General features: G+C 39.3%; 1 protein-coding gene across 2 annotated transcripts in view; it reads right to left on the minus strand.

The window, feature by feature from the left end:
- Positions 1 to 14,761, minus strand: part of BCAT1 (branched chain amino acid transaminase 1) — a 54,865-nt gene that overhangs the window by 32,841 nt on the left and 7,263 nt on the right. For both annotated transcript variants that reach the window (XM_014880015.2, XM_088164923.1), the window contains exon 2: positions 5,701 to 5,772. In XM_014880015.2, the coding sequence (XP_014735501.1) occupies positions 5,701 to 5,772 (72 nt within the window). The remainder of the gene's footprint in view (positions 1 to 5,700; positions 5,773 to 14,761) is intronic.

Consider the following 14,761-nt stretch of genomic DNA (forward strand, 5'->3'; position numbering starts at 1 on the left):
AATAAACTCAAAATATTACTAAATAAAATAGAAATAAACTCAAAATAGTCAAAATAGTCATAGTAATAAACTCAAAATAGTTTGTGCCATGCCCATGTGGATGCAGAATATCACAGAAACCACTCAACACTTTTTATCCTGGAACTGGTTTCCCTCTTGGCAGTTAATGAGGGAATGGATTTGAGTGTAAATCACCTCAAACAATTCTGCAGCATATACATACCTACTAGGAGGTGTAACCAGGTGATATGAAAGTACAGTGATTTAACAGTATTATTAACTCACCAATCTTTTTTTACTCAACACATCACAAAAAACAATTTTGTTACCACTGACAATAACATAAAGTAAACAGATTCAGCTGAAATCAAGATAAAATCAGAATAACCTTTTCTAAAGCACACATGCTAAATACTGTTATGACAATAACACAACTGGCCTGTAGCTTGGTATTCTCAATCTAACAGTGGCTATAGCTTTGTACTTCCATAGAGGTGATACAGAGATGACCTACCAAATGGTAACTGACAAGGCTTTAGCTTAAGAGGATCAGACTGGACACCAGAAAAACAAGTATTCTTTAGGAGAGCAGCCTAGCACTCTGCATTCAGCAGACAAAGCCACAGAGGGCTGCTCTGGTGCTGATGAGAGCCCAACTTTCAGTGGGAGAATGGACTGGATGGCCTAAGGTTCTAAGACACAAAGTATTTGGAGATCCTTATTGTATCCTGTTGCACACACACACAACCAACTGGTTGTTTCTCTTTTATTGCTTCAAGACAGTTTATATAAGAGCAGATTTTATATACACACATTCTGGGGAGCTACTGCTCATCAAAGGATCAAGATATTAAATTTCTATAATAAATATTTCCCCAAACCTTTAATACAAAGGAAATGTTCTATCTCACCAAGCAAAATTTAAAATGGAGTCTAATATAGAATTTTAAATGGCAATGCAGGGGTATTGTTCTAATAGCCCCACCTAGCACTCAAAACCCCTGAAGAATCAATTGCTGCAATATGACAAAAAAGCCTCACTGTGTGCACATATGCTTTGGCAGGCAAATAATTTACTGATGTCAGTAAAAACAAGAAATTGAGGACAATCTGGGGAGGAAATAATATATATTTGAAAATATATAAATCATGTAAATTTCTTTATATTTATTAGCCTTGTAGGTAATGTGGTAACTATAAATGCGTGTATTTCCTCATTCCAAAAATACTTTAGTGTTCCCTTGATCCAGATGCTCTGAGCATACCTACTGTTCCTATAAAATGAAAACAGAGGAAAACTGCTCAGTAATTCCTAAAGTCCCCAAGAAATGGAACTTTAACTCTGTCACACTAATGTGTTAAAGTGATAAAGTCAGTTAGCTTAGACCTTAAGATGATGTTTCAAAAATTAGACTATTGTGTATTTTATATACTTTGATCTCTGCATTGGATGGAAAACAATAAAGTTCAGTAAAAAATTAATTTTCATCTTTCTTAAAAAAAAAAGGTATCAGAGAATTGTTTGTTGTTTAATCACTGTCAGCAAACTTTTCATTTACAAAATAGTTTTCTAAAACAAAGCTTAAACCCGTCTATTTTCTCAAAATAGATTGTTCTCTCTCCGGATTCCCAGAGCAAGGAATCCTATATCTCACTGTATTTACCACAAATCATAGGCCCACTTAGTATAAAAATGGTTATGGCTCAAAGTAATGTAAAACTTTCACTGGCAATCTCTCAATTTGAATTACAAGTGGAAATTTGTACCTGCACTGGAAAAAGCATTTTGGTTCCTTCTAGAGTAAAATACACTACAGCTTTAGATTCTGTGGGAAAATTGTCAGAGATTTTGGTTGGGGTTTTTAGGGGGTTTTATATATGTAGAGTGGAAATAATCTTTATGCTCAGATTTGTACAATACTTAGCACAGTGTCAGCTAATTCACAGCTTGAGCTTTAAAACGCTACAGCAATGCAAGAAATAAATAAAAAACCATACATCGTTGTGGAAAATTCAATATATCCAGCACATCACCTGGCTAGAGATGAGATAGCTTTGAACTGGAAGCCATGCAAGCATATTAGCAGAGCATTGAACTTCGTCTAGCAAGCCCAAGATCCCCACAGGGATCACCAGTGGCAGCACAGCACTGCACCAGCCTGCCCATGCAGTCTGCCATGGGCTCAACATGCCACTGGCTCAGAGCCTGGAAGGTTGGGTCTGTCTGCAGAAAACTGTGTGGGAGCACTCACAGATATTCAGAGTAGCACAAGCAGGCTTTGACACACAGAAGCCCTAGTTAAACATTTCTCATTCTGCCACCACAGGTCTTCACATAAGCAACTCAATCCAGACCTACTTGTAAGCTACAGATACTCCATTCTGCTTTGCTGTAGCCAACTAGCCAGTATTCCCTAGAAATTCCCTAGAAAGTCTGCACCACTAAATAGGCATAACAAGCATACTAAATAGGCCGTTAAAAAGTAAAACAAAAGAACTGAATTTTGCACTATTACAATGCCAATTTTTCCAGAGCTTCAGATCACTGAAACTCAGAGAATTATTACAGGAGTAGGTAATATATTTTTAAAGTGCTCCATATATCAGTCTCAAGGGAGAACAAAGACAAATTCCAAGACAAAAGGCTACATTAAATCATCTCTCTGGATATGAGAGAAATAAAACACATCACAGATGCTTTTAGTTTCTTAACATCAAATATTAGGAATTACAAGTCAGAGCTAATTCACCCATTAAAAGAAACCAAATCAGTTGCATATGGAAACAGACTGTTACCTTCTCCTAACAACATTACTTCTGTCTTGTGACAGCACAGTAAGTAGAATGAATGCATTAAACGAACTAGTAGATTTTTAGTCACAAAACATTAAGTGCCTTAGTAGCACTATGATGCTACTCTTACTACTCTGTGGTATTATTGAATGCAAGTATAAGAACAAAACCAGATACATGCATTTCTTGATTCAACTTCCCAAGAAAACATTCAGTGGTCCAAAGGATGACTGTACTCTCCATTACTGGTGCAATATCCCCCTCACAGAGATCCAATGCCTCCAATAGACAAAAACGACAACTTAGGTGTGGTCACAAATCACCATCTGCTATTTAAATAAACAAATATATTTATAAGTGCATACAACAGTTGAGAGAGGGAAGAAGATTTCGCTCATGTGGAAGGAGTTTGGTAGATAAATCCTGGAGATCTGGCACTTTCTACAATACAGGAAACTGTAGCAGAATCACTATTTCCTTCAGTGTTTCTTAGCTGTTCCAAGATCACTGCTTACATGACAACTCTAATGCCATACATTAAATGCCTTGTAAATCACAGACCTGCCAGAATGGGATTTTTAACTGCAGAACTGAGTCAAATTAAGGTAGTTCAGCAGCAGTCAGGATGAAGGAAATGCCAATTCTGACCTGTCACTTTTAAAACAGTCCATGAGAATAGAGAAAAGCAAGCAGTTAGCAGAGGGGCTCACTGCCTGCCAAAAATTGTAGTAACATTCATGCCTTCCTTCCCAGACTACAGGGACTTTCTGACTCCACCTTTCAAAGTCAGACAGAAACCGCAGTAAAATTCAAAGCAGCTCACACCACCTAAAAAGCACAGCACTGCATTCTTAACAGAAATGTCTTCAGAGGGCTAATCTGGCATTCAAGTGTTGGGCATGACCCAATGTGAACAATATGTTTCATGTAAGCTTTAACCAAAACCATACCCTGTTTTCTACATTCCCACAATCTTGGATTGCTTAGGTCACTGGCACAAATCTGCAGCTTTCTTCACCATAGTCAGCCCCATGGGTCAACTTGATTCCTTTGAAATATTATTAGCTATAGTTTCTGAAATTGTAACTGTAACTGTCTTCCACGAAAATGTTTGCGATTAATGCAGGCTATTTTATTTTCATTTTCTGTTGCTGGTTATTTCTTCATTTATGAAGCTTTTCCTTCTTAATTTTACTATGAAGTTAAAGAGGCTGAAAATAATTATTATAATACATGATACTACAGCCAAGACCTATATTCTCACCTTAACTTTCATACACACATTTCCCACAGCACAATACTTTCTAGAAATCTCTACCCCTCTGGTGACTGCAGCTAATCTTCAGAAACAGAGCCATAAGGCAGGAATGAAGTCTTACAAATTAGACTTCAGCCTGAGCCAGCTGCTTTCTCCTAGCATTATTCCCTTTATAACCATCTGTCCCACCTGCTAATGTATTTTTCCCCTCACCCAACCTCTCTCCTATTATGATTTGCTGTTCCAGCTAACATCCAAGTATCAATATAAAGGAATCGGGACTAAATCCAACTTTGCGCCACCCAGTATTTGGAGCCGTGGTAAAGCACCTGCTTGACTGCTGGTATAATTAAATCTGCCCTAAGTCTGCTTTAGTTTATGCCAAGTTCACCTGTGACCCAAACACTACCAGAGTTTGTTGTCACTCTTGTCTTCTTTCTGGACTGCCTCAATGAGTGAAAGACATGCTTCATCTTGGTTACACAAGGATCTCCTCTTGTAAATCAATTCTTGTTTGCAATTACACCAACCATCACACTCTGCTGAATCCCTGTACTGAGATTTATCTACTTAGGGGAGGTGATTCCACAAAACAACCCTTGCACTCCAGACCGATTTCTTGTGGTTTCAAAACTGGCTGCATGCCTCCTTGTCAGCATTTTCCAAATCAACCTTCTGGCTGAAAAGTCATCCTGAATTTTCCTCCTTGGGCAGAATTGCCAGAGAGACACAACACAAAGAAATGAGGAAGAGGAGAAATGGGAAGGGCTGAGAATGAGGAAATAGAAATTAAATGGCATGTTCCTACACAGTGAAATTCTGTAGTCATGGACACTCAAGAGTTCTTTGCTGTTTTCAATGAGACCAACATCAGAATAAACCTTATCGAAGAGTCCAGTATATTTATTGCAGCATTAACTTTTCATATCTGTTTAAAGCCTGACAACTGAAGGGGAAATAATTACTTAAACATAGTTCTGAAGACTGCACAGCAGTGGCACTGCCCAAAGAAGTCAGGAAGAACACGACACTTACAAAGCGTATCATATAATTTCATCTCATGTACTGCTGACAAGAGTCAGAAATAACAGGAATGGAACTGCTGGAAAAACGTGAGTTTTTCTGAGTACTACTTTTATATTTCTGCAAAATATACATAGGCTTTTTTAAAGACTGTAAATCAGAGAATAAGAGGGAAAAAAAACTACAGATGTGTGACATAAAGAATAAAGGCAAAAGATGTATAAAAGGCAGGAAAAAAGGAAATTAGACAGATGTAGAATTCAAAGGAGCACATGCTGACAGGCTCTGCACTTTCAACAGAAAGCTAGAAGCTAACATCTGTATCCATACAGTTTTTAAAATGAGCTCCTAGTTACTAACATTGCATTCAGGAAGGAGGCAAAGGAGAAGAATGGTATTTTAACTGAGCTCATTTCTAAGCATAAGATTAAAATAAAAACAGAAGGAAGCAATTTCATGTCAGTTCCTGGCAGCTGCTCAGCGTTCCTTACTATCACAGATCTGTTTGTTGTGGAGTGCTGATAATGTTCCAGAACTGCAGTGCTTTGGAGTCCTTCTGCAATCCTTAGCTCTGCAACTTTGGGACCCAATGGAAAAACTTTCTTCTGAAGACCATTCACACATACCTTGAAAGACTCAGTCATTTGCTTTCCCATTTCTCCTGAACATCCTCCGCCTGTGCACTCATTCTGGCAGCCCTAGAAAAAATAAAACCAGAGCAAATCAAATTCAATAAACATTACAGGAAAGTTGATACACATGCAGTTAATTCATTTCAGGGACGGCTTGTATTGAATCATCAGACTTTGCCATTAGTAAATATATTAGCAAGAACTTTGTGCTAAGTTCTTAGCACAACTTTCCATCTTCTGGGTTTTCAGTTTTACTTCAGTTCTTTATTTTGCGCATCTGCATTTTAAGGCTTTATATATGTAACATATATATACACACATAACATCCTAGATTAGATTATCACTCTGTAGTGTAGAAAGTTATGGACAACATCACAAGTTTTTCATTCAGAGCTGAATAAATAAATTGGGTTTTTACTCAATTTCATCAGAGCCAAATTTCTCTACAAAAACGTATCTAGCTAACAGGTTTGCTTTTGCCTTTTTTAAGAGAAGACTGAGTAGGCAGAATGGAAGAAAAAAATAAAGAATTCATTTTCTTAAAACCTTCATTAAACAAAGACAGTAATAAGGAATGGTCACCTATATGAATAAATAATGAGAATATTTTTCATTATCTACAATGTTGAACTTCAGGTTTCTCCAAAGGAAGTGTGAGGGGAAAGAAAAACCGGAGTGCTACTTCCAGGCATCCTTCTGTTCACCAACAGAGGGAAAACAGGTATAAGCCATCTACCTAAAAACAAGATTCCCAGTTCCCACAGCATCACATTAGCATCTCTGTGGACCCTCGTGCACTACCTATACCTTCCCTGCCAGCAGCCACTAAATGCATATTATATCCAACGGCATGGAACAAAGGAGACAAAGACAGACCTGATGGGGTTCCTTGTTTCCCAGCAGCCTTTAAAAAGGAGCTGAAAAGGTGAAGTGAGTGTAGAGGCTTGGGAGATGGAAGAAGGCATCAGGAGCAAGAGGTTGGGGTGATGAACCATGAAAGAGGATGGCTGGGGTGATGGTATAAGGCAGCACAGCTGGAAAGATGGAGAGGACTTGGTGGCTGTCTCTCAGCCTTGCTACATCTCAGGTGGGAACTCCCAGTCCAGATGGGAAAGCCCCAGATCAAATGTATAACCCCCTTAAGAGAAGATGCAGAGAAAACCTTTCATGGTCAGCCTATGAGATCCCAGCACTTCACAGGGAGCAGCCCTCACCCCACAGGGAGGGCTGGTGCAGGTGGATAGCAGTGTCAAGAGACACAGCAGCCACCTGTCCTGCAGCAGCCACCAAAATGAGGCTGGGACCAAATGGATCACAGGCTGGGAAGCGTGACACACATAAGGCAAGTAACATGATTCTTTTTCTTTTTTACAGATTTTGAGAACATTGTAAAACATACCAAAAAAAAGCAGTATTTTCAGTGGACCTTTCACAGATCACAGCCTTGCTACCAACAAAAAGTAAAAGGCAAACTCCCAGCCACAGCAGATCTCACTTCCTCTCCCCTTCCCCCCAGGGAGCCCCCCACATCCCTCCTGCTGCTTTTCTAAGCTTTAACCCTTCTGTTCCTCTTTTTTTGTAACCCTCTAGAGCAAGGCAGGCAATCGTGGCTACAGGACCCTCCCTATCCACTAAAAGACAATGTGCCAAGAGAGATCATAAATCTCATTACAGTATCACAGTATGCTTTATTGTTCATTAAAAATATGTTTTTATTTGCCATAAAGCTTAGGGTTTTCTACTCCAGAAAGACAAGACTTTGGCAGAGTGTGTACGGGCATTCAGTGGCATACTCAAGCACAACTAAAGTGTCACCCAAAGCAAAGGACACTATATAACAACAGGCCCTTGCTTTACCTGTAATTTTTCAAATACTTCCAGATCCACTGATAAAATCCTAGAAAGCCTTCATGACACGATCAGTTGACAGTAGTGAAGTATCCCACAGATGAACTGAGCCAACTGATTTTCCTCTGCACTGCAATGAATTAGGATGGAGAACGCGCTGGTTACCAGCTAACAGGATGGGAATTGCCAGCTGTGGAAGAAGAATATCTCAAAGAACTACAGCTCCATTGCTGGGTTATGTCTAATATCCAGTATGCCAACTTGGATTTGCTGATAGTAATTACTGGTGACAGCAAATACTGACAAGTACTCAACCATTATGCTTCAGTTTCTTCCTGTTGCTGCTTTATGAAGTTGCCCTAAAGCAAGAGCTGGCATCAACACAGAAGACTGAAGCTGGATACAGTTTAATATTCTCTTTCATGATCTTTTTTAAAGATACCAAGCTTGCATGTGAAATGGAAGTACAGCCCACCTACAGGAAGAGCCCCTGGGGGTTCCATCACACTGCCCTTCAGCTCAAGATTACCACTGAACTCAGTGAAGTCATCAGCCCAATTTCTGGGCACATGCCATGGGGCCAATCCTGTTCTCCATGATGTCATTACTTTTTACACATTTAACTCAGATTTAAAGCAAGTAACTATCTGCCTTTGTTAACGATACTGAGATTAAACTGAGTTAATCCCTCAGCACTAGGAAGAAATACCACAATTGCTTTCTAATTAATGGAGTCATATTTTAATAGCTTCATGGCTTACAAATCTGAAACATGTTGCTAAATGCAATAGGGAAAATTGCTCCTTGGTTTAGTGCCAACATTGCCAAGGGAGATATGCCAAGCATAAATTTGCCCTTTGTGTTTAATAGCATGGTAGATTTAAAATTGCCTCCATTAAAACACTGATGTTATCCTAAAGATACATTTGAGCCACTGGGTCAACAACTTCTCAGAAGTCACTCAAGACTGTCTCAAGTAGCTGTACAATTACACAAGCATAACATTATTTCCTATGTTGTGCTCTAGAGATATCAGTGTTTTCTCTGTGGTATATGTAATTGCTTTTTCTAAATAGGAAACAGAAAAGTAATTCAAAGTTTTCCTTCAAAAATACTGAAAACACACATTGATTTTAACATTACTGTAATGCCAGTATAAGAATGAGGTGTAAAGTCTTACAATAGATTAAATTTGGTTTAAAAATGGGGTTTATATGTAATTTTATCACTGTGAAATACTACTGAAAGGAAAACCTGCTGAGCAGTAGTTCTGTTATTACGTTCATGGAAGACCTCAATGCTATAATGACCATTACAAATCCTTTAGCACTGACAGAAGTAACCACAATACACTTAGCTGGGTAACAGTGCTCCCTCACACTAGCACTTAGTTCCAACCTAACTCTTACACAAGGAAAAGGCAAAGCCTTAGGTGGGTATTTGTGCATGTAACACTTACTGCCACTTTTGGCAAATTTTAGGCTTAATAGTTGTCACCTGCACTTCTGCCAGAGCTCCTGCACTTGGTCCTCAGGCTGCCTTAGACACACATATCTTCAACATCTTCTAGCATCACAATGCTGCAGACAATGCTTTCCCTGCTGTCTCCTCTACTTCTTCTGTGCACTCAGATCATTCAGCCTTCTGATAAAAAATAGGCCCATCTCCTCCCTAAACTCCCCAGGCTTCCTAGACTGCATGAGTGCACCTTAGCTTTTCCTGTGCCTTCACACTTGGAGGCTTTTGAGACACTCAGCAGAAACATCAGCATCTTTGTTCTCGTTTGGGACTGTCTGTTCCATGAACTGCAGTTCCACCAGGTGCTTTGTCAAACTGCTGTGCTCCATCTCATTGGTGCATCTTCAGTTATGAAACAAGAACTGAAGATTACGAGAAGCTTCATCACTGTGAACTTCAGCTGCCAACTGCTTTTCTTTATAGCATATGAGATCATTTATTAAAAAAAAAAAGTCACCAGTTTTCAAAAAAATTTTCCAGTCACCTCTATATGCCATGTACTTTGTCATGCTTTCGCAAAGAAAACTAATTCTTTAATCAGTTCTCTGCTCACTTAATTTTTCCTGTTGTTTGAGAACTCATCTGACCACCAGGGAACAGAAAACTTTCCCTAGCAGAAGGCAAGAGTAAAGATACAAATTGAAAATGCTGTCTACAGACCTCACACTTTCAGCTAGGAAATCATACTGGATGCTTTTCAAAACAACTCAAATTCTGCAGCTTCACAAAATCCTTAGTCATCTTTCTTGGTTTCACCAGTCATCTGTGTGAAGCCCCCCACAGACAGCTCCAATGTCTCCACTCTGAGGGAGATTTTCATCAACAGCAGCAGTGCCCTGGTAGAGGACTACCAGTGACAGGGAACATCTGGAAACCTAATTTCATGCCCATGAAAGAATTGCAGACGGTGCTTTTTTGGGCAAGCACTGGCTATTCATGGAGGTCAAGAACCTAAATAAACCAAATAAGCCACAGATAGACAGCAATAACTGCACAGAGTTCCTTCTCCCAAAGCAAACCCATCTCCTGCTACAAACCCCATCTTATCTTGTGTAGCAGTCATCAGGCCCTAGAAAATATGGATCAGAAATTTCCTCTCAGTCAGAAGTCATATGAAAGACCATTTTCAACTAAGAAGGTCCTTTCTGAGACACTTCTCCAAGATAAAACAGTGTCTTACTGCTTTTTCTCCATGCCTGCTTCTGGCTACTAAGTGTCCAAGAAATATTTCATGCTCTAATTTGCACTGGAAGGATAATGAAATTAGAACACTTGCCAGATTGAAAGAATACAGCAGATCAATAAATCCAATACATGACTCACACTCTGATACTGCCTACAAGCAAGCCAAATGAGGTGTGTGATGACAGGTACTTTGTCATTCACAGCCATACAAACCAAAGCTGCCTTTCTGCTCCAGGTACAAAATAGAATCCAATGTGCACGAATGCCATATATTCTGTGTATTGCTACAGAAAAAAACACTTCTATGACTTCAAAATAGCTTTTATCTGTCCCTAAGAAATGTTAATAGATATTGGAAGCCACATCATATACAAGATGAATTTGCAGGGAAAAAAAAATGCTAATAATGTTCACAGCTTAACTAAGAAAACCAAACAAAAACCAAACCAAAATAAAAAACCCACACACTGTCAGACAGAGAGAAGTTGCTGAAGGGCCAAGTGACACAATACTATCTTTAATATCAATGAACATTTTTTAAATTTAATGTCACTTGTGAAAGATTTCCATAGTTTTAGAAGCTCATTTATGGAAGCCAAGAGCCAGGTGTGTTTATCTCAGCTCTCATGGGAGTAGGTGCATGATATAAAAGCATTTTAATCCTGTCTTTATATGCAGGTATATGAACATGAACATACACAACACATCTGTGCTACCATGAAAGTGTCACCAAGTCCATTTGTTGGGCCAGGCCATCTACACAATGTACAGTGCTAATTTCTGCACTTCCAATATGTTTTTAAAGTCTGTTCCTTCTTACACAGATCCTCCCTGATGCCTCAGCAGCTTGGTGCTATCACCTTACTGCTTGTTCAACCTTGGGCTGGCACTAATGTTATTTAAACAGAGGCTGTGCAATGACAGCATACAACAAAGAAAAACACAAGGCAACTAGTGTAGCAGAAAAAGAAGGCTTCCACACTATCTAATAGTAATTTTGCCTCACAGTGAAAGCACCGGGGCTTTGAAAATACAAGAGGCTTTATGTCTAAGAAAGCTGCATTGCATGAAGTAAGTTTGAATTGAAATATATTGCAAATAAATTAGTACAAAAAACTGAGCAGGTACTTATCCCTGAGTTGAGCAGTTTATTGGCTTGAATTTAAACCAGTTTAATCGGTTTGACTAAAACTGAAATATGTTCCTCTTAAAGCATGCTTCACTGCTTTTATTATGCTTAAATAAAAGACAATTCAGATTATATGAGCACAACTTCCTGGTTAGGAAAACCTTAAAACAGAGACTATCAAGAAGTGGAAATATTCAGCTAGTCCACCCAAGACTCATGTTTAGTGACATTTATAGCTGTATCACATCTGTAAAAGCAGACAAACTTGAGAAAAAATGTTCTCATGAACATTTGTTCCATGAGAACAAATAACCACAGAACAATGTTTGCAAAGTAAAGCCACTGCAAGCAGCACTCTGGTGAAAAACCTCTTACAGAACTAACGTTAATTTTTTCACTCAGTGCTTAAATTGATGCTTGAGTAAGTTCAGTAATGCCTGAACTTGATGCTTGCAGAAGAAAGCTTGTCTCAGTTCACTTGAAAGATAGCAAGGCTAGGCAAGGAAGGAGATCTACTCCTAAAGTCCGAAAAGAATGTGTGTTTGATAAGCTGAAGAACCCTAAAGAAACAAAGAGATCAGCAGAAATAGAAAACAAATTATTTAGCTGAAACTAACCCTAAGGAGGCCCTGACCAGGGATCTATTCAGCTTCAGGGTGAATTTATTTTGCCACGTATTTCAGAAAAATTTACGTGAGCTGTGAATTACAACCATACACCATGGAGTCTGAAGTGTGATCCTTCCCAACTGAAAAATACTGAAAGCCTCCCACCAGTCCCATCCAACACAGGACAGAGTAGCTGTAACCTCTGTGTGATGCTCCTTTACTCAACAGTCAGTTTGGCCTTAATACATTTCCTGCACATCCATACAATTCTCCTTCCTATTTTCTTTGCAGAAATAGGCAAGTACTCTAAAGAAATCCTCTTTACAAATGACCTCCAAGTGCAGGAGGTCATTTTTACCTTGATTTCTAAACGCACTGCTCATGCTGTTCTTGATTGTTTTCCTTCCTATGACCCTGCTGCTGCTCTGTCACTCCCCACTGCCATTTCCTCCGTCTTCACAGTTTACTGGCTTCTTCCCTTCTGATTTGGGAAAACAGCCTCGTACAATGAAGAGAAGAGGCAGATGACCTAATGGAGCTCTTCCATCTCCAACTCCTATGAACAGTGCCTCTAAGTGACTCTTTTGTTGGTTTGTTTGTCCCTTCTAGCATTAATTAGGTTTTTAACAAGTGCATTGTTTGCTAGAATGGTATGAAGGAAAACATGTTAAAGCAACCAGCTGGATCTAGTTGACCTAAAAACTCACCTGCCTATTTTCTAACTAGATAGTGCCTCATGGCTATATGATACAGTGATTGCTCAAACAAAATAAATTAAATTCTGAAAGACACCACAGTTTTATTGCATTTAGGCCTGGTTCTTTGATATGAGATCTTTGGCATCAAACTGGCAACAAGAAAGGGTATAAATGTTATTACATGCTTTCCCCTAGAACTGTAGCAGGGCTTTGCTCTTTATCACAAGTTTGTGGCCATTATGTTTTCTCTAACATTTCTCTTTCCTCACGTGCTCTATAATGCCAGGTACTAAATTAGCATTTCAAGATTTTATAGTAAAATTAAGCAGGATGCATTTTTAACTGCACTATTATACCAGAAAAGATAAGCCTAAGCACAATAAAAACTAATTTGTTTATTCTCCTTGAAGATTCAGTTACACTGACTATATTTTTTCTTCTGAAACAGCTGTACAGATAAATGACAGATCAGATTTAAAGATGCATAAAATGTAGCTTGCAACTTATTCGTGAAATTGCCTGATAGTGGAAATTCCACACAGATTCTGCAGATGATGACCAAGGCAACTGGCTTTATGCAACTACCAAATCAAAATATAAATAACATGAAGGCATAGAAAGCAGAATCAAATAATTGTCTGAAGAGTTACTCAGGGCTTAGAACTGGAAGCAAACAATTTAGTGCGGGAATGCAAAGCTTCTGCAGTTTGCAAATAAATCACTGTAAACTCCTGGGGGGAAAAAACCCAACCAAACCACAGCAGAGACAGTAATGGATTCCAAAATGAGAACTGACATGCTCAAAGAAAAAAGCTAGCAGACAAAAACCTGTTTTTAAGGCCACAGTCCTGTTTAAAAGCTTCCTCATAACTACAGCAGCATCAGGAGAAGCAGGAGGTCAGGCCTGAATCACTGGCCTGTATAAGGGGTCATTTGTAGCTATTCTCAGAGTGCTCAGACCATGTCCCATTTAAATCCATTTTGCATCGGAATAAAGGTTTACATAAGACACTGAGGAAAGATGAATAACAAACTGAAAACAAAAGCTCTGTGGAGGAAAAAGAACAGCTTTTGGAGGAAGAAGGGGTTATTTTTTTCACCATAAGTCCTGTGTACAGTCCCACAAGAGATCATGGAACTGTAACTTACACAGCTGGCTCTTGAATGCAAGTGCACATGTGGTTGCTGGTGTGTAAAGGGTTGACATAGACTGGCTTAATACCACATCTAGCCCTGGTGACTTTGCATGGCCTATTTAATCAGAACCCATTATCAAATGCCACTGCTGAAAAGCACAAGAAGCACGAGTTTCTGCAGTGTGTTGGCTGTTAGGGCTGTTATTCCCTGTCCCTGTTTCCCAAGATGCTGGGAAAGTGTCTGTGAAATGTCCAAGAGATGAAGCTGATAAGGCATGGCAGCAGCTATCTAACCTAGGGATCTGAATGGGCTCAAATCTGCAGGTACACTCTGCTCCACCAGTGCTCCTTATAAACGCGTTTCTCTGTTTAAATGTCTGAGGAAATGTCTCCCCATTTCTCTGCCTGCAGGCAGAAACGGGCACACCCAGATGTGGGCTCTGCCCGGACGTTCTGCCACAATGCTGCAGAAGGACCCTGACTCAAGTTTTCAGGTCTCACAGTGATCTAGTAGGTTTTGTTAAGGGGTGCTTTAAAGTTTCCTATATCTCTTCAAACAGATGATGCAAGACAGGGGAGAAAAAAAACAAAAACAAAAAAAAAAAAACCAAAAAAAAAAAAAAAAAAAAAAACAGAAGGACAGCAAGCTTCCCAGAAATACGGCAAATACTGTGTTCTCTTGGATTCTGATGGTAGGCTGGAACTGTTTATTCCCGATAAAGAACAAAGATCTTCATTATTTATAAGCTTTAAAGGATTCTTCTCACTGTAAGACCTGGAAGCCTGGCTCTACACCAGTCATAATACCTAGGTGAAAGAAGGCTGAAATACCTCTTCTCTTCTACAAACAGGAAATTGAGGCATGGATTGTGGCACTGGCAGACTTCACCCTGCTTGGCAGCTACTTCAGGGAATTCACTGAGGTGCCAGAAC

This window comes from Sturnus vulgaris, chromosome 5, assembly GCF_052056855.1.
Source record: "Sturnus vulgaris isolate bStuVul1 chromosome 5, bStuVul1.hap1, whole genome shotgun sequence".
NCBI lineage: Eukaryota > Metazoa > Chordata > Aves > Passeriformes > Sturnidae > Sturnus > Sturnus vulgaris.